This window comes from Amphiura filiformis, chromosome 9 (genome assembly GCF_039555335.1).
Source record: "Amphiura filiformis chromosome 9, Afil_fr2py, whole genome shotgun sequence".
Classification (NCBI taxonomy): Eukaryota; Metazoa; Echinodermata; class Ophiuroidea; order Amphilepidida; family Amphiuridae; genus Amphiura; species Amphiura filiformis.
This window is the reverse complement of record NC_092636.1, coordinates 47644831-47666609: the sequence shown is the minus strand read 5'-3', so window position 1 is coordinate 47666609 and position 21779 is coordinate 47644831. Positions and strand designations below refer to the sequence as shown.

Here is a 21779-nt window from a genome sequence, read left to right as displayed (position 1 = left end):
ACGACCCTTTGTTGTGTAGATCAATCACCGTCCCGCACTGTGTGTTATGAACATCGTGTATGCGTTCGACTAATAATTCCATCGTAATAATAAGCGCCGGTTCGGCGCTTTATTCAAAATATCGGATTTTGACAAAACTGCAGCACCTAGAGTCTTGATTTTTGCAGGGTATATTGGTTTAATAAAGTACAATATAATTGTGTAAAAAAATGAATTTTAAAAAATCAGTGAGGGCGTCCTCAACAGCAAATGTTATAATATGGCTTTAATGTTGTGTATTTTCGATATACTTAAAACTGGAGAGGGATGATGTGGACATATCAGGTTATTCCAGTTGAAATCCATACACCCTGTGGAAGGCATGACATTGCGTTCCACACAGGGAGTGTGAATTTCAAATGGAGTTATATTGCACCTAAATGGGTGACTTCAATTGAAATCTACACCTCCTGTGTGGGAGATTAAGGTCATGCCTTCCACACAGGGTGTATGGATTTCAACTGGAAACCTCAGTCATGACTTTCATGTAGGGCATACCATGTCACTTGTCGTCGTTGGGCAGGAAAAACCTATGTGGCCCCTGAACATGTTTAAAGCAAAACCTCCTATGCAACCTGTTGGCAGTTTTGTTTTAAACATGTTCAGGGGCCACAAGCGCATAGGAGGTTTTTCCTGCCCAACGATGTTGTGTTTTCAATAGTTTCCAGGTCATTGTGCATGTGTTATAGCACAGTTGTGGGCAATTGGCAGTGTTTTTATCGTCTTTGTAAAACATGGTCACAAACCAGTTACATTGCATTGTTCCTAAAGTGTTTTAAGAGGGTACTACACCCTTGGCCAATTTTGTGCCTATTTTTGCATTTTTCTCAAAAATTATAGCGCATTGGTGACAATTAAGATATGCATGTTGTAGGGGCAAGGACTACAAATATTGCTCTGAAAATTCAGCAACTCAGGCAAGTAGTTATTGATTTATTGATTAAATACTGGTTTTCCCTCATTTTTGACTGCAACTCCACAACTGCTGTCTGTGCCGAAATAAAATATCCAGTGCAGTAGTTGTAGTCCTTGCCCCTATAATATACATGTCTTACTTGTCAGCAATGCGCTATAATTTTTGCGAAAAATGCAAAAATAGGCACAAAATTGGACAGGGGTGTAGTACCCCCTTAAGAATCTGTTCTAATAATAACACCACTACTTAAATATTCACAGTTATAACAATTTAATATATGCACTATTAACACATTGTTCTTGTTAAAATTGAAATAATTACAACTATATAAAACTTTATAATACACATTGAGTACACAAATAACTTATCAGAAGAAAAATTGAAATGCTCATCAACTTGCACATTTGGCTATTCCAGTTGAAATCCACCTTCCCCCTGTGGAAGATTTTGGCGTACAATTACCGAATAGGGTGCAACTTGCTAGACTTGAGTCCAGTCCTCGTTTACGGAGTTTAGGGTTGGGGTAGGGCAGTCTTGTAATAAGACTAGTAGAGTTGCACCCTATTCGGCAATCGCTCCGATTTTGGAAATATCTTCCACAGGGGGAGTATATTTTTCAAATGTAATTGGTCAGAGTTAATCATTTTGAAACTCATACTCCCCCTGTATTATGACTTTACCTATATCTTCCACAACTGGAGTGAGTATTTCAAATGGAAGTCACCCAGTTGTCTATTCTATTCGAAACTCATGGTGCCCCCCCCCCCATTCCTGAAACAATTGTGTGCAGAGCACATACAATTTGCATAAATACCACCAATTTGGTTTTAATCAAATTGAATTTTGGTCTTCAAACGATCTTTCGAATAACTATATATGTTAAAATGCACGCACAAATGTTGACTTGCACCACCTTGAGGGTGTTGCAGAATTGATATAGGTGGTACTGAATTGGTTGAGTTTACCTTTTAAGCTGATTTCAGTTTGTTTTTTTGGTTTTGATTTTCAGGTTTTTTTGTACACTTGCTCTGTACAAAAATATAAGATGTTTCAAATTGCAGCTTCTTTGCTAGCTGTTTTCAGCTCTTTTTACATTGGTGACTCGCACCCCTATATTTTGAATGTGTTGATGTTGTTATTGTTTGTGTTGATTGTAAAATAATATTGTTGGTGTTGATAGTGAAAAGATTACATAAATACAAGGAAAGTAGTAAACAATTCACCAGTGCCTATAAATATAATGTACAAAAATTGTATATAAAAAGACAAAAGTAGTACTTGTAAACCACCAAAAACGTTTTTTTTTCCTTTTTCTATGCACTAAGTGGGTAAAAATGAAATAAAGAGATACATGAATAAAGAAGTTGCAATGTTATACTGTACTGTTGATGTTCATAGTGTCATCTCTGAAAGTGGCTTTATCCATTTGATTGAATGTTCTACTATTTTTCACACTGATGTGATAGTGATGTCAGTGCAGCTTTACGGACGCTCAAAGCGTTGTTATGCTCATGTACGCGCTTAAAGACGCCGCATAGATGCTTGCGCAAAACAGCTGCCTCAACCAGGGCAACGTGTTGACGTCACTGCCACATTATAGGGTGAAAAATATAATAGTCTTGCTTACATTAGGTGCCACTGCCTTAACAAAATTGATCACAAATTGGAATTCCTTCCTGAGGTACTGATGTGCCCAGATCACCAGCAGTGGCGGCGCTCCAGGGGGGGGGGCAAGGGGGCATTTGCCCCCTCCCCCCAATATTTTTCTTGCCCCCCAGTTTTGAGGCAAAACCCTAAAATTTCGCAAATTTTTGGGGAAAATTTGTCGATTCCCCCCCCCTCCTGAAATTCAATTTGCCCCCCCCCAAAAAAAAAATTCCTGGTGCCGCCACTGGTCACTATTATAGCTAGAGACAGTACATAATGACACAGATGGTCTGAGTGGGTCATTGAATTAGAGAAAATGATCTTGTGTAGTGTTTTATAGTTAAGAAGCCAGTTTTGACTGGCAATTTGTGGTTAAATGTTGACAGCTTACAACAACAAAAAGGCACAGTGATTTATAGTGCGCTACTCACAGGCACAACGCCATTGTGACGTTGATCGACGTTGATCCACAAGCCTCAGCACACTTAGCACTGCAAAAGATATTGCCGTCAGTTTGGTTAAAAAATGAGGCAAGACATGAACAATTTTATTAATGCAGTGGAATCTGCTCTAAGTCTTATTGCTCTAAGAACATGTTCAGTGTAGAACCTTGTTGTGCCCTGTACGTGGTTCTATACAGAAACAAAAAAAAGGATCATGTATGCTTTAAAGAACCTTGGTCCTTTGAAAAACCATTTCAGCTTTACAGAACCTTTGCAGAATAGTTAGAACCTTATTTACTGAGGACAAAAAGGTTCTTAGTCGAGTGTTTTTCATTTTGACCCCAGTGTGGCTGAAAAACTAACATCCCCTGCTTTGACTGCTCTGCTTATATAAATGAGCAAAGTCAAGAACGGTATGACACTTGTACGTTAAACTACTTTTTCACGGCAGTGAAATGATGCCACTTGCACCCACATCTCATATGCACAGTTTATCCCTTACATATCCTGTGTCTTGAATAGCTATGTAGCCCACCAACCATGTGCTTTAAGAGGATAGGAAATAATTCCTAATATCTCATACCCTAGTTTGTATGCCTTTATCTAATCTCGCCACACATGACAACTTACTAATTAGCCCTAACCCGGAAAAGAGTCTGTCCAGGAGTAGGAATTTTTTAGCCTTTTTTAGAAACATGTTTACAATTGGCTTATAGCCATCACATGCTGACAAAACACATAACTGATTGGTTAATCAAAACTAGCAGGGTCATTGGCCAGGCCTGACTACAAAGTAAACATATCATCATATAGAAAACTGCAGCAAGCGATTTACTTCAGAAAATTACTACATTGCACAAAACTAAGTCCATTATCTATACTCTATAGTTAATTGAATGTTAGCTAATGTTTATTGACTCTTGTAATAACCCATGTGTAAGTCTATAAACCTGTATAATATTGGTGTTCCTGACCCTGACAAAAGCTAGCACGAGCAAGCTGTGTAATTATTTTGTTTACTTGTGATAAAGATACAATTTTCTTTGTAGTTATAGCCACATTTGTTTCCTAGTAGGTGACTTAATAAAATTCCTTTAAAAAGGAATGGGCGCCCAACGTGAGCTTGGTCCGGGGCTTGGTCGTGATGTGGTAAATTTCATGGTGTTTAGATTTGGTATTATTATCTCTTGCAAACCCGGTGACACCTCATTATAGAAATCAGACCTGTCGATAGGTTGTAAGAGGGGATAGCCTTTTCCGGGCACGAATTGGGCCATATATAAAGAAAGTTGTGCTACTTTGCAACGCCAAAAACCTAAATGCAAAACGAGATCCTGTAGGTGGCTCCCGAGGTGGCTTAAAAAACTAAATGCAAAATGAGGTTTTTAAAAAATATTGTTTTCAAGAGAGTCAAGACGCAGGTATCATTATTAAGCCTCATATCACTTATTTATTGTCGAATAAGTGCAGAGTAGGTTAGATATGAATATTGAATGTTAGACCAAAGTAGCTCAAAGTACATGTACTATACACCTGATCCGTGAACTTGTCTTTTTTAAAGACAAATTCTTGTTATATATAATCCTTTAGATGAGACAAATAATTTGGAATTGTTTTTTAAATTCTGAGCAAGTTTGAAATTTGACCATTGTATTGACCTTTGATAGACCCCTTACGCGTTTCATATCACGTATTTTTGGGAATAAACATAATCTGGTATGAAACAAACAAAATGGATGTCATTTATAAATCCCAGGGAAAGGAGTGCAAACTATGCCATGTTTACATCCACAACTACTAGGGGAAGAAATCAAAACTCGACCGGCGGTTCTGTTCGGTTGCCAAATAGCAACAGGACGGAACCGGCGGTCAACCGCCGGTTGAGTTTTGATTTCATCCCTATAGTCGAGTCGGCTTCTATTTAAAGGTTAATCTTTGTTCATTACTCTGGTGACATTTTATAAAAGTTATACACGAATAAATAAGTGTTTTTAAGTCTTTCAATATGAAAGGTTGCTACAAATTAATACGTTATTGCCACAATATTTACATGCCGATTGTTCTTTTGTAAAATGCAGTAGCGTAGCCAGGATATTCGTCCTCATTTGTCAATTTTTGTCCCATTTTTAGTCATGTCAAGTACACTTTCTTTGCTGTCCCCATCTTATCCCTGTCGATCCAGGACTGAAATTTATTGTTAGCATTAAGAATTGCCGGCCTATAATTGTAGTTCACCACGTAAACTTGTATGGCTCAAAATTCGGACCGCTCGCCAGTTTGTGAATGAGGACAATGTATAAGTTCCTTGTACTATAGGCCTATAGTATCAGTTTGTGAATGAGGACAACGTATAATATCCTTGTACTACTATACCTGTATAATGCCAAAGAAATACGGTGCGGCCCTGATGATGTTACACATTTCCTCAACTTTGATCATTAGAAATTTTAAAATGTTGTGAGCATTTCTGTAAACCGGCCTTTCTCACTATATCAGACGCTGTTCTCACAACTTGGTTTAAAATGTTTTAAAAGCATTTTTGTGTTTGCTGGGAACATGGTATGATGAATTGCAGTGGCGTAGCGTGAATCATCCTATTATGTGGTGTGCGTGGGAGGCGGATGACCGACCATGATGGGGGGGCACCGGGTCTGAATGGGCACAAGCCTTTTTTCGGTTTCCTATGGGCTTTTTTAAATTTTCAAATCGATTGGGGCACGTGACGCTATAGCTACGCCACTGATGACTTTTGACGTACATATTCCAAATCTAAGTTAGCAATTCGTGCCACAGTCTAATTCTCACTCATTCAGTTGCTACATCATTTTCACCTTTAGAACTAGTACTACCCTCTATCTGCGCTAGTTCTACATCATAAAATCCTTTATTAATATGTCCATCTACCGTTTCATCTCGCGGCCTCTTGTGCCAGAATTCGTCTTTTTGCTTTATCTTTCCCCAGCCAGGGATAGGTGCATACCCAGCTTCTATACGGTTCTTATTTCTAGCTGGCCCCCATTCTGGTAATGGCGTTATGGCAGTCTTCAATCGCTGTATGGAATAAAAATAAAAAAATGCTAGAAACTCAGGGGTCGCAGGTTCGAAGCCTGACCAAGGATAACTTCTTCCTTGGCCGACTCGAGGTAAAGAATACATTACATTTCGATCAAGGAACTAAATGGTGTAACATTGCTCAAATTTTCTATGTGTAGCTTGGCATCCATTCAAAGTTCTGTTGCAGCATATTCTTCAGTGCCTTATTAAGGTAGGTCTCATAGTCTACCCTTAAATGTGTGCCTCATTACTGCAAAATTGTTGGTCTACTCTAGGTAATATAAAATACCGGTATTTAAAGTGGAAAAGTTTGAAAATCAAACTGTGAATTGAAGTCAGATTTTTGAAGAAAAGAAATCAGTTTCGGAGAAAATACAAAAAAGCGTGATGTTTACCCAAAATTGTTAAAAATGTTTTTCCTATTAATTTTCAAAAACTAGACATGACTTTTGACTAGGCTATCTGGGAAAGCTTTTTATTCACAAATAATGGTTGAAAATGCTCGATTTCTTGGGAGAAAATCATAAAAAACACAATTGACCAAAATCTCTATTACTATTTTTGTAAACTTGGTCAAAATTCAAAAATATAAAAAATGTTTCCTAGATCTTCTTATGATGAGGATGGCACCTGAGTAAGTGAGAGCGTTTTTGAAAATTAATAAGGATAAAAACAGGCCTACTGAAGATTTTCTTTTATGTTGTCGAAACAATTTTTGGTCAAAATCATGTGTTGTATAATTTTCTCTAAAGCTGTACTTTTTTACAGAAATCTAACGTCACATAAAGTTTTGTACACACGCGCGTTTATATACTTTAGACAACAATTTAGCAGTAATGAGGAACAAAAGTTTCCATAATTCCAGGTTCATAGTAACCTTAAATATAGATGTCTACTTTATTCTTACTTAATTATCTGGGTTTTTTTGAAGAAAGTGAATCTGAGGAAATGTTTCAAATTGTACATTTACAAGCAAATCATTATGCAAAAGTACCTGAATTTTAAAATGCTCATTTACCAAGCGCACATTCGTGCAAAAATAATGCTATGAATTATTTTCACGCATGCAGAACATAATGAAATGTTCAAGCCTGAGTAAGAGTTTACTCAAATTTATTTAGTACTTACCATAGTAAGCGGTCCATCCAATGAACATAGATAATATATAAAATATACGAAGAATGGAACAACGGACATCAGAACTAATGCCCAGCCGACCCCCTCAGCCCAGGGTGGAAAGACATAATCCATAACGTATGCTCCAGTGTAATCCACAAGGCTGTAGATAAATATGAACTGAAAAAATATATATATAAGATGGATGAAATTGAACAAAGACGAAGGGTTGTATCACCTTAGTTACTTCAGTCAATTATATAGGCCTATCTTACTTCAGCCCTTTTTTTGGATTCCGTGTGCTCATCCCAAATGGGGGTTTCCTTATAGATATTTAAGAGGCGAAGAAGAATAAAGTATTTTTTAGCTGACGTTTCAATCTCTTCGACCTGTGAAAGTTTGATATCCATAAATACATTTGTATATTTCATTCACAAGATTGTAAGATTATTTCTTTGTTTGTTTTTCAGTCGTAAAACCAATCCAAGAATAAGAATGTAGAGGATAAACCTTAACAAATTTTGTTATTGACCTAAGATGAAACTGAGACGAATATATATACCTAAATGTATATTCGTCTCAGGATGAAAGTATGAAGAGACATGTGGTTGAAATATGGTTAAGACTAACACGTAAGAGGGCAAAACAATAAAACAAAGTAAGTCATTTTACTTATATATTTACGGTTTTTAAAACTTAACTTTTAACCTTTTGAAAGGGTCTCCATGTTGACCAAAATAAGATAAACTCCTGTTTTTAATGTCATTTCTTACCAAGATAACCCCTGGTGTAACAAGACCCCACATGAGTTTCCATATGATACCTGGCGTGTGTCCAACCATGATCTTGATCTCCTTTGTAAACCGATTCAATCCTGGATCATGAACATAAGAATCAATTAATAAACTATATACAAGAAAACATAGAAATGAAAGCATATTATACGATATAGGCATTCGATCTTAGTAATAGTATTTTGCTTTGTCTTGCAGAATTTTTGTCTAAAACTTGGCTAAGTGTTCCTATGGCCCAGCATATTTTACCCGCCCTAATTAGACCTAATTTGCATATTTGCATACCTAAGTAGACTAATTAGCATAGCTATGATAGAATAAGATTATCTCAAATTACATGAGCACAACACAATGGTCAGACAAGTATTGAATCGGGTATTGAACTAATAGCTCAGCGTGCATGTTTGTCCCGCCTGGGCATCCTGGACGTGGAAAAACTACATTACAAACCAATGCTAAACTATAGAGATGATACGGACAAGTGTCATCAAACTTGGAGAAACTAAATCAGAGTTTGTGCTCGTGTGTAAATGTAGATATGCGTGAAATTACACTCGCCTTTTTAGTTCTGTTACTATTCCAATAACGACAACTTCTACCGACATTTTAAGTCGCAAATTAAATGCTCGTTACCTGTAAATATAGCTTCATCACAAGCTAAGTCAATATGGTTAAAATGATCAAGGTTGATTTTAAAAACAATGTAAATTATGTACAATGTGATTTGATATCTTTAAAAGTACGGTAAGAACGTATATTTTTTATGACATTTCAAGAACATACTTAACTTTATCCAACCTTAATTCATTGTGTCAAGATATTGCGCAGCATTGCGAATTTGCGATAAAGTAAATATCGATATATTTGTCATTTGGTACACCGGAAAGAACACCAAAAATTAAGAATAATTTCTTCTACATATCTGACTGGAATAACGAATCATACATTACCATAAATATATGATATGACTATTATTTCTAGGAAACCGAAGAACATTGCACTATATCCAGTGCAGTACCAGTCAAACAATGTCATTATATAGATACCACCCTATAAAAAAAATAGAAATGATTTAAAAAAGAGTCAAACATAATACAGGTAACGGATTTTTCTCCGACACCATGCCTTTTCAAGATGTGGCGGACACAATAGGATGGCGCTGCACGAAATGGGGTTTCATTCATTTCATTTCATTCGGCTGCGAAGCAGGCGACTGCAAAGTTTCTCCATGTACTACGATTTGAAGCCAAGGTGGTAATGGCATCTGGCAGTAAAAAGTTGAAACAATTCCCCAACAGTTTTCGCACATAAGACAAGTAGGATGTTCTTTGCCTTCCAGGTCTTCTTTTACCATGTAATGGGGCGTAGAGTGCATATTATATGGTTCATCTTCCTGCATCCTCAGGATGTGTCCCAGGAATCGTAGTTGTCGTGATCTGACAGAGTTGATAAGAGGCACAGTGTTGGTGATGGTATAGACGAAATGGGTTAAAAAGTTTTGGATTTGCCGGGTTTTACCCATACTGAAGACTGCCCTCTTGTGTACGCCATGTCTCCGAAACTGAGGCTAATTCTGAGCATTGTGTATAATAGACTGGCCCCAGTCTCGGTTCGGTTCCATCTCTGGATAATGTAACAATAAATAATTACGTAATGCCCTATGAAAAAAAAAAAAGCCAACTCCCCCCTTATTTTCTTCAATGCCAAAAGCCCATTCCTCTTCATCCACAAATCGACGCCACTAATTACACCCACCACAGTCAACCATGCAGCAATATAGAAATATAAGTGAACGCGAAAGTCCATTGAGCGATTTTTAATGCTATGTAATCTACATTACCAGTCGTTCTCCACGGACCCGAGGGAGGGTCTATGTGTGTAAAGGATATCCATAGAGGTTATCCGTGTTCTATAAGCTGCATATCCTACCAGCGACTCCTATACCTTGTTTAGGACTTTCAAAAGAAGTACCTGCATGTGCAACCATGACTATTTCAAAATAGCCCGCCAAAGTCATGCAGGTAACTCCGAGGTCGTGCATTGAATTAGTTTGAATGAGGAATACTACGGGAACCAGCGCCTTTTGTTAGAAGTCACGCATGAGTAAAGTGGATAACCTCTATTGGTTTGCCCCGTATTCCAAATGGCCAAGTTTTTTTTTCTAACTGCCGTTTTTGCTTATTATAAGTTAAGAGCCAATTAAAATGTGCATTGGTGGCATTGTTTAGTACACGGCGTGGTGCTTAATTATTTCCAACAGAGTTTTTGTGGTGATAAGCGATTTCAACTTTTCTATACCTGCTTTTCTGCTTATGCCAACAATTATAGTTTTAAATAATAACTCAAAATCATCTGATTAACAGTACATAAAGTGAATGGTTATTACAACTGAATTGTTTACTTTTACCAAATTTGTGCAAACTTCATCAAAAAGGTTTTTTTTTTATCTTTCGACAAACTTCATTAAAAAGTTGTTCTTATATGATTTTGTTTGCGCTGATCACTGAATTAAAAGTTAATAAGCTGAATTTTGTGGGGGAAGTGTCAAATGTTGACTAATTCAAAAGATGTTCGGGTTAACTCATTTTAGAGTTGCAAGAACTTAATTTGGGTGAGTTGCAACAATGTAGGCGCTGTGTTATAGGCCTAGTTGAATTGCATCAATAAATTAGTTCCGTGAATTGTTCAGCTTTTTGTTAGTATAACAGAAGATAAGTAATGGAACCTATAATATTATATGGGCACTTTTAAGTTGTTTGTGCGCATTTCAATAAGTTGTGCTATAACAAGCCATAAATGCCATTTTCATGAGAGTACTTTTTAGTATTGAAAATTGAAGTTAAGCATAATTTTAGGGTGTACAATTATTTCAAAAACATTAATAGCTTTCAATGTCACTAAGCATAATTAGAATCGTCCTCTCATGCCCTTATATGGGCAACGTGGATCCGACTCACCTGTGTTGTAAACGTTAATCCTGCACAAAACATCAGAACACAAACGGCTAAAATTGTAAGCGGCTTTTTGGTACGTAACCATGGCACCCGATCAACAAATTCATCCGTAAATGCTGTAATTACAGTCTCAACTGTAACAAACTATATGATCAGAAAAAAACACACAAAAAAACGACAGCGATTATACTTGTTTTGCGATTTTATTTATCAGTTTTTGGATAATTTCACTCCTGTTTTTTAACATAATCTTCATTATTTGGTTCTGCATGCAAGGTGTAATATTAGTTTGAAATACACATTTATGAAATAATTGTAATAACGTCGAAGTTCTAATAATATATTATTAATGTCTCCTAAAGTCACTAGAATATGATACAATATTCACGATGCCAGAGTAAGTTGTTTGTTTGTTTTGAATCAGCCTAATTATGATGATGATACATTTTTCACGCATTGCATTCATGTGATTTACATTATTTTGTCTCTTGGAAAATTTGCAACCGTAAACTGATCTGCTTTGGTTGTTCCTCGCAAACATGTTTGTTACATGCCCATTTTAAAGAAAGAGTCACCAGCATGGGGTTCGAACCCACGATCACCAGGTTAGAAAAGCGAATGAACTAACCTGGCTGTCCAGTCCAAGCGATATGAGCATAAGGAAGAAAAGAAATGACCATAATTGTGGAACAACTGGTATTCTTGAAATGGCTTCAGGATAAGCCACGAAAGCAAGGCCAAGACCTGCAACATTCAAATATGTATATTAAAATGAATTACTTTTATTTAATAGAAAAGGATATAAAATAAATGCAAACAAAATAAAACAAAACAATATGTTAAAACGTACAGCTCATGAATTGACGAGGGAGGGGACGGATGGAGGGAGGGAGAGAGGGAGGGAAGAAAGGAGAAGTTAGCATTGTTATAGTTTCGGATTTCATAAATAGTGCTTGAGGAAAAGGAGGAGGTCATGTTTCCCTTCCTTTTTCATATGTGAGATTTTGAGGGGAAAACCCCATATAGAGTATACCATAAAAAAGACTTTTTAGAAAATCCCATAGGAAAATTGCCGAAAAACGGCTTGTGCCCCCAATCAGACCCCCCCCCCCCATCATGGTCGGTGCCCCCTCAATATGATGACCCACGCCACTGTTTATCTGTATAAAGATTTCCTGAAGCATTCGAAAGTCTTAAATTTTTGGAAAATCTAACCGTCCTAGAAATTGAGGCGGGAGGGGACAAGAATCAAAACATTAATTTTACACGGCAGTAGGCCTATACAAAGCATTTTGATGTTGAAGTACTTATGAATACATATTATCACTTATCACATTATAATTAGCTCTAAGCTAAATGAAATATAGTATGTGATTAGAGGTTAATGACTGCGTACCCGTTGTTCAGGGTATTATGAAAAATTTAAACATTTTGATTTGGAACCGATGGATATTCTGAGGTTCAAGCAAAATGTTTAGATTTTTCAAAACACCCGAAAAATCATTAAATGCTTTGAACGATATATATTCCACGGTTGGTATTGAACGGACGCGGGCGGGGCGTTAATTTTTCAATTTCTTTTAAAAAACTATATGGAGGGGCTTGTGGAATAAAATTATGGAATCAATTTAGAAGAACTTTTATGTGTTCTGAATACCCGCTTAGTCTTTGGGATGTTAAAAAGGTCAATTGGACTAGAATTGGACCATCTATGAATCTAAAAATTTAGATTTTTCTCAATTACGTATGTTCCTATACATTTACCCAGAGGATGATTTAAGCACTTCCCAGCAAGTCTTGCGGTTAGCACAGCTGTGTGAGTGAACATGACACCACTGCCCGCCCACTGCATACACACGTGCATGGTTAAATTTGAATTTGGACAGATATATTTACAATAAAAACACCTTCAAAAAGTTGGTCGATTTCACATTTTATGTTATCTACAGAAGGTGTGAATTATCCTTCATGCATACATCACTTTAAATCTGAAATCGACCAAGTAATAATGACACACGGGCAATTCTAAAACAACATCTTTTGCACAGAGTTCAATGGGATTTGAAAAGTAAAGTGGCAGTTGAAACTCTAGTGATAACACTTTTACAGTGCATGATGGGGCTTCCTTAAATCATCCTCTGACATTTACCTACCTGCATCCACGACTTTGTCTATTGGTAAACCAATGTCGTACGACATGAACCCAAGAATACTGAATATAACAAAACCTGCAAATATGCTGGTTAAAGCACCGGCTGTGAGGATTATAAACACATCTCTGTAACAACAACAAAAAAGATGTAAAACAACATTATCACCCGAATCTGAAGTATGTATACTTCTTAAGATAAAACTGGGTTTATTGCAAAACAAAACGGGTTATTTTTCATGGTTCTAATTTGAACGCTTTCCTTTATAGGGACTGTTACTAGGTCTCTATAATAGAGCGAACAAGTTGCGGTGACTTTTTTGCTGTGAGCAAACGGGTGCAGGGTGTGTACGTGCGGTAAACAAAGCAATGTTATTCGTAGTGTGCTTTTTCCGCGCCCAGGCATTACATGCATTACAAATCTAATGTAGGCCCTACGTGAAATTGGCTGTATTTGAAAATAGAGGGTAGTGCAAGTATCGAAAGAGTGCCTAGTTGTGACAGCGACCTTAACAAGTCCTACGAATCGAGTCCTTCTGTGGGGGATTTGCCATTTGGTCTAATGTCATTTGGTCGTATATCCATTTCGTCTACATCCATTTCGTCTAAACCCATTTGGTCTATATCCACTACGTCCAATAATCATTTGGTTCTTTAACCATATGGTCCGATAACCATTTCGTCCGATAACCATTTAGTCTAATAACCAATAAGTCTAAAACCATTTAGTCTAACAACCATTTAGTCTAATACCCATTTGGTCTATAATCAATAGGTCTAATAGTTATTTGGTCTAATACTCATTTGGTCTACAAACCATTTAGTCTTACAAGCATTTAGTTTATTAATAAATAGACGAAATGGCATTAGACTAACTGGTTATTAGACCATACGAGTATTAGACCTAACGGTTATTAGACCAAATGGGTATTAGACCAAATGGTTATTAAAGAAATATTAGACCAAATGGTTATTAGACTATATGGTTAGTAGACATACCGGTTATTAGACCAAACAATATTAGACTAAATGGACTTTAGACTATATGATTATTAGACTACGCGGCAATTAGCCTTTCTGGTAATAGACCAATTGAATATAGACTAAACGGAAATTAGACGAATTGGTATTAGACCAAATGGCAATAGACCCTTCTGTGGCAGGAAATTAGCGGAGAAATATCCTTATTTGCATTTCAGCAAAAGTGGAGTTATATTGGTTTCAATTTGATTTTTCCCTCTTCAATATGGTGTATGACCATGCTTGAAAAAAGTGGTGCCTTTGGGCAACAATTTGTTTTATATAGGCCTAGGCCTATTTTTGTGAAATAAGGGGTTTGTCCCTTCGCAATATTTTATGCTATTGTTCGGAACCTAGAGGACTGTATGGGATATGGCAATTTGTACAACATTTGAGAATAATAAGATTTCATAAATTGGTTCAAAAGTGACATGGATGATTAATTTAGATATTTTGATAATACGTACCTATAGGAATCGTTGTGGAATCTATTGTAACTAGATAACGTGTGATGCGTCCCCCAAGCGACTCCATAGGAAAAGAAAACCTGGTTAGCCGCTGCTAACCAAACCTTTTAAAATAACCGGGTTTAAACACAATATCCAGGTTAACAGCAAATTAAAATAGATATGACATTTAATTCATGTTAATTACACAATTATTTCAAACACCCTCAACCCTCTCATCTTCTGTCAGTATTCAAAAGGCAATACTATTTCAAACATTATAGAATGCAATGCTTTAAGGGATCGGATAGCAATGTTTACACAGTATTTTTTGTGGGACATGAGAGCACATCAGACACCTCAAATTGCATTATACGAGGAATGTCCTTCTGATATCAAATAATAAAGAAGGATGACTTGGTCAAACTAAAGTAATGATAGGGCTGTCAACTCTCACTCAGCACTTTTAAAATACTGTAACGTGTGCTGAGGCTTGTGGATCAACATCTAGGCGTTCTGCCTGTGCGTAGCGCACTATAAATCACTGCGCTTTTTCGCACTCTCACGCCAAGGTAGTAAAATCTCACGCAATCGTAGCAAAATTTCACACATCAACAAAATATCGTAGCCATGGATCGGGCCATGGATCGACAAATATCGAGCCATGGATCGACAATTTACAATTTTAGTTGCTGGAATCTTCCATAGACCGGGCCCCGTCACAGCTTACTAGGACTGCAAATGCAGCAGCAGATCTAGGCCTTGTCATCAGCGCACCTAAGACAGAATATATGACTGCAAACTGTAACGCCCATGGTAGTACCATCAACCATGTCACAGACTTCAAGTATTTGGGTTCCAAGATGGGCTCTAGTGTTGGAGACCTAAAAAGAAGAAAAGCACTAGCCTGGGCAGCTTTCTGGAAACTGGAACGCCTTTGGAGAAGCCCGTCCCTGCCAATCGAAACAAAAATCAAGCTGTTTCAGACAACGTGTGTTACTGTCTTTCTGTACGGGTGCGAGTCATGGGTAATTACCAAGGACATGGAAAACAAGATCAATGCATTTGCAACATCTTGCTACAGAGTCATGTTAAACATCAAGCGTGTGGATCGGATTCCAAATGAAACCATCTACAACCTGACCAACACCACTCCACTGGTTGCCCGAGTCAAGATTCATCAACTCAAATTTATCGGCCATATACTGCGTCTTGAAGATGGCGAGCCTGTGAAAGAATATGCGCTTTATATTCCACCACATGGGAAGAGATAACCGGGACGGCCGCGCACACTGTAGGGGAGAGCGGGGAGTGTTCGCCCTAGGGGTAGGTTCGCCCACCCCTTGTTTCTCAGCACTACGGCTATCGGGGAATTTGGTGATGGCAAAATTAGGTGACATAGGTCATTATAAACTTCTCATATTAGCTACGCGACATATAGGGACGTGTTCATCGAACTGCAGCCAAAACAAAAAAAATTACACCAAAACGTAATTTTTTCTTGCATTAATAATGTTGTATTATCATTGATACATAAATACAGATGGTTTTAATGGAAATCTGTATTTGGAACATATGGGATTTGTTAAAGATTTAATGCAGTTATTAACTCCTTATTCGATTTGTATTTTGCATACCCTGAAGAAAATACAAAAATGTGCCCAAGGGGCACGTTCGCCCTTTTGAGGATGGGGCATGTTCGCCCTATATCTTCCCCGGGCGGACTTACCCCAAACTGCAGGGTGGACCTGCCCCATCAGCGTATTATGCAAAATATTGATAATTATACCATTAAACAAGTTAAAACTACTAAAAAGCATGTTTTTTAAAGTTATGTGGTATCAGTATTACTCATACCACCGTTTATGTCCTTATCCATAATCCCCATGAAGTTGTAAACATGATACGTTTACGCTCACTTTGGACCCCTACATTTTACCCTGGCCCTACCCCTGCAACAAATGTAGTGATTCCACAGAAGAGAATGAATGCCCTGTATACTCTTGCTAAATGTTGGCATTGAATATGTTTTTGTTACGCAATGTTTAAACCTTTTTTTGTGATTAGGGTGAACTTACCCCACCATATGGGCGAACCTGCCCCAATATGGGGCAAGTTCGCCACTTTGCAAAACTTGTTTGTTTGCTCTATCCTGTTGCTATTGTAAGGCCTGTAGTTCTGGGATTGTGGTCGTATATAGCTAAGACATAGGGCTTTCACATGGGCTATATCAGGTCATCCCTAACCTTAAAATTGACATTGCTAGGCTGGTCAGAAAAAAATAGGGCGAACACTCCCCGCTCTCCCCTACTTACAGTATGTCCAGCACTTCCTGGGAGATACTGAAGGGATGCTGCAGCCAAACAAAATTGTTTCGCTTGCCCAAGATCGCATTAGTTAGAGAAAGCTTGTAGTCGCCTGCTCCGCAGCCGACTGATGATGATGATGATGATGATGATGATGATGATGATGATGATGATGATGATGATGATGATGAGTTGCCACAATATTTCTTTGCAGTGACGTCCCCATCTCATGTCAAATAATTCCGAAAAGTTGACAGCCCTTAAAAGATTTATCAGTATACCCTTTTTTTAAATAAGAATCTATGCCTGTACTGGCATGGAGTATTTTTATACTGTACCCTTGAGCTTTTTAGTTTAGCGAAATCTGGAGTTATAAAATAAAGAATTCCATCGACTGCACCAGGTTGAAATATACCGACGAAGAACAGGATAACTAACACCAGATATGGGAAGGTCACCGTAACATAGACTACCTGGAAGAAAGAAATAGATGCACAAGTAAGAAATAATTAATGTACCAGTAAGTTACGAAACAAATAAATTGATAAACAAATGAGGAAATAATCAAATAACTAGATAAAATGATAAATAATCGCAAGAGGAAATGTTATAATAATATCAAAGTTGATGGTGATCGTTGATTAATTAATTAATCATTCAAATTAATCAATCAATCAATATATCGATCGGCCAAAGCGAAAGTTTTTGGCAATTGATTTATTATTTAATCAATTTATTAATTAATCAATCAAATTAATCAATCGATCGATCGATGATTGATTGATTGATTGATTGATTAAATTGATTTATCAATTAACTAATTTATTTATTTATTAATACGTAGTGAGTAAATAAAAATTCAATACAGGAATAATTACGAAAAATAAGCAATAAATAAACAACTAAATAAATAAATAAATAAATAAATAAATAAATAAATAAATAAATAAAAAAATAAATAAAAAAAATAAACAAACAATACTTACCTTCCTGACGTTTTGACTCCCTTTAATAATGCATAGATACACAACAATCCACACGACAATAAAACATACTAAAACATCCCACTTGAAGTCGCCAAGATCATGAAGCCCAGCTGACATATCCAATACCTTATACCTACGAAGAAGAAAGATACGGTTTCGTAAAGTTCTTACAACGCCAAAACTGCTGTCTAAATAAAACATTTAAAATGTATTTGAATAAAACAAAACGGGGGCACCTTTATTACGAACCGGGAGCACCTTGTTAACTTGCGAGGTATTTCGGAGATCGGCTTTTGTACATTTGCAGCCACCAGCGACCAATAGAGGCCGCCATGATATCATAGCGCCATAAGATACTTGACGACAATAAACAAAAATAAAAATGACCATATTCCCGGTGTAAATAACGTTTTGCAGTTAATTTTTGAAGTAAAATTCGTGAAATTGCTTCAGAAATTTTGTAATTTTCTTGTCTCAAACAAAATCTAGGCATTTGCAACTTTTGCAACATCTGCACCCTACCCACGATTTAAGAATTTACACAGTTTCCATTTATATAATACGAATTTATGAATTAGGTGTTCTTGACTGATATGGGTTGATGCGGCCAGCTGCATGGAATATAGAGTCGCATTTTGGTATCTTTTCTTAAAGCGCGCGAAAAACAGGTCTGATGTTGTAGTTATTTGTTTTGTTTGTTTGTTTTTTGTTTGTTTTTATTTGTTTGTTTGCTTGTTTATTTACGTTGCTTACTTCCAATACTCTTCACTCGCGTATACTCTAGTCACATTCGGATCTAAAGTCGGAGTCGGACTCGGAGATGGTTCCAGCGTTACACCATCCACTGGTTTGGTCTTCGATGGTGGTTCCCAACACTCGTCCGTATTCCATGTTTGATTACACCCTACCCATGGCAACGTGGATTGACACGAAGCACACATATAATACAAGGCATAGGCGATGATGATGTTGTAGTAGAGACAGAATAAAGCTGACAAGATGACCATACCGTAGCCGATACCTATAATGTAAGAGAACAAAATCACTGTAGCACATTGCTCTACAGACTCCTTAGCTTGTCCATGTCATATTTTATCTGTTACCAACTGTCAACATTTGACGACCATTGCCTCAGGTCAAGATCAATCTGGAAAGTTGGAGTGAGCACAAGGCCATCGGATGAGACTAATGTCCCATCTGGATCGTATACCCCTGACTGTATGGCAAACTGGTAAGCTGGTCATTCACGAAGACAGGGAAAGAATTTCTTTGTGAACTAAATGTAAAGAAGAACTAAAACTTCCAAGGACTTGTAACGTAATGCAACTTCTACATTTATCTTGGGACCTTCGGATTACAGGTTCCATGCTCTACCAATCTGGGGGTAATAGAAACTGGTTATTCCAGTCTTCGAGAATGACTAGTTTACCAGTTTGTCATACAGCCATGCAGATGGGGCATCAGTCTGATCTGATGACTTTGTGTTCAGTCCATCTTTCCAGAATGAGACTTTGTCATACCTTTAAAGATTGGTGCAATTCTCCAAGAACTGATGCATCCAAGACTTCCAAATTGGCCAAAGCAAACTTCCATAAAAACTAATGGTAAGACGATGACGAACAACATGATGAGGTAGGGTAGAAGAAATGCACCTGAAGAGATATATAATAATGGTGGAAAAATTGATTTCATTCCATGCAATGCAAATTGCTTCATTGGACAAGGGGGCAGATATCGTGAACGGCTCTTTTTAGAGCCATCGAATCTTCAGTAGGAAAGTAGAATAATCGTGGTAAATTTGATTCCATTCTATGTCATTCGGATGCTTCAGCGGACAATAGTCAGTTCTCTTGTACGGCTCTTTTCAGAGCCACCGAATCTTCAGTGGGAAAGGGCACTTACTATATAATACCGTTGTCCGTTGCTAATACTGATGAACCAGGCTTGGCAGTTATAATTATACCCAGCAAACAAAAAACGTTTTACAGAAAATGTTTAAATGTCGGGTTATATAAAGGGTATAAAACGTTTTAATAACATTCAAAAAACATTTTGGAAAACTTTATGCAAAACATTCTAATCAGAATGTTATTTAAGCGTTGACAGAATATTTTGGAAATATGTTTGCCCAAAATATTTAGCAATAACGTTTTTAAAACGTTTTCATGATCTTTATATAACCCGACATTTAAATGTTATTAAAACGTTTCGAATGAACGTTTTAAGAACATACTTTTCATGCAGTGAACCCTTTGGAATGTAATTTTTATGATGAATACCGAATCGTATATCGAGTAAATTGAATGCTTTTTTATATCACTTAAATATGGATGCAATATTAATCAAAATATCACGAATTATGATTGTTGTATTATCATTATCTTTATTTGTATTATCTGTTTCTGATCATGCTGTATATAATTCTGACTATGAACTTCTGATGATGATAATGACGATGAGTTTTTGTCGAAGATAAAAACTTACCTCCTCCGTTCTCATATGCCAAATAAGGAAATCTCCAGACATTTCCTAAGCCAATGGCATACCCCATTGCGGACAGGATGAAGTCTATCCTACTACCCCATTGCTCACGTTTGGGGGCCATTTTGTCTGTTTGCTTCTGGCTGAAGAGAATTAAGAATCAAATACTAAAGGCGTCAAAATCAGGGGAAAGTAACTGATATGTGGGCAAAAGATATGTGTCTCATTATTGTAGCTTTAGGCCTAAAAACTGTTTGATTGGCGTAACCCGACCTAACCTAAAAGGCCCCCAGACCATTTTCTTTTGTAAAATAAATAAATAATAAATAAATAAATAAATAAATAAATAAATAAATAAATAAATAAATAAATAAATAAATAAATAAATAAATAAATAAATAAATAAATAAATAAATAAATAAATAAAAGTAAATAAAAATTATATTAAAAAGAAGAAAAAGTTCCAAGGCCTTTATGAAACGCAATGTACAGCTTTAAAAGTTAAAAAATATCCCTACCTACCTACCCTAATTTGTTTTTATGTTACGCCAATCAAATAATTGTTTAGGCCTTATCAAAGATCAGTATAATAACCCAGGTTAAGCAAGTCACTAAACCCTAACCCTTACCTTTATAGCCTTGGCTTAACCCTAACCCTAACCCAACCCCTAACCACAAACCCTAACCCTATATAAACCCTAACCCAAACTCTAACCCCAAACCCTAACCCTAATCCTAAAACTAAACCCTAAAACCATATCATATAATTCGTGACAATGCTTACATGAAGGTATATCCCAAATTTTCTTTTGCGACAGACGCATACAGCGACTAATTCATCGCCAATATTATATAGCAGTGTCCAAAGTTTTCTTTATTGTCTTCCGCTGTAGAATACGTCGAGAAGGAGAACAAATCCCCAAACAAACCCCTGAATAAAACTAATCATACGAGCGTAAAGTCAAGGCCAAGCACCAAAAGTTGCTGTAAAAAAACGAAAACGCGACGTCAGTTGCAGCAGAAGAGCCGAAAAATGTTTGTAAAAACGTCGGACTGTAGGCCCTACTGGTTTTTTTTTTATAGTCGCAGTAGACGCATCAGCCTACAACGTAGTTCGAGTCACCGCACAAGGAAAAAAAAAAAAAAAAAGCTCTTGCTAATACCCCGTATGTGCACAAAATGTAAAGAAAAAAGACAAGTTGACGAAAATGTTCTTCATGAAGGTTACGCTAATATTAAATTATGTTTACAATGTAGTTTCAACTTACCGCCAACTAAATTAAAGTTGCATAAACCGGCAAAGACTGGTCCCTACAACCAGATTCCATTCATGCAAATGAGGCGTTTTAATACAGTGTGTATCAATGCTATAAATAGCCACCTGAATGCGTAAAGTTTCTTCGAAAAAATCCTAACCCCTAAATCATT

The 21779-nt window shown here is 36.8% G+C and overlaps 1 protein-coding gene across 1 annotated transcript; it reads right to left on the bottom strand.

Moving 5' to 3' along the window:
• Positions 1 to 5734: 5734 nt before the first annotated feature.
• Positions 5735 to 20475, bottom strand: LOC140160111 (sodium- and chloride-dependent glycine transporter 1-like). Its single transcript, XM_072183388.1, has 13 exons — positions 20355 to 20475; positions 19391 to 19522; positions 18624 to 18891; positions 17871 to 18003; positions 17223 to 17357; positions 14600 to 14703; positions 13117 to 13241; positions 11592 to 11707; positions 10967 to 11107; positions 8960 to 9059; positions 7989 to 8089; positions 7228 to 7395; positions 5735 to 6096 (listed from the first exon to the last, which is right to left on the bottom strand). Exons 1-13 carry the CDS (start codon positions 20473 to 20475, stop codon positions 5851 to 5853), a joined length of 1890 nt encoding a protein of 629 aa, XP_072039489.1. The 3' UTR covers positions 5735 to 5850.
• Positions 20476 to 21779: the final 1304 nt, after the last annotated feature.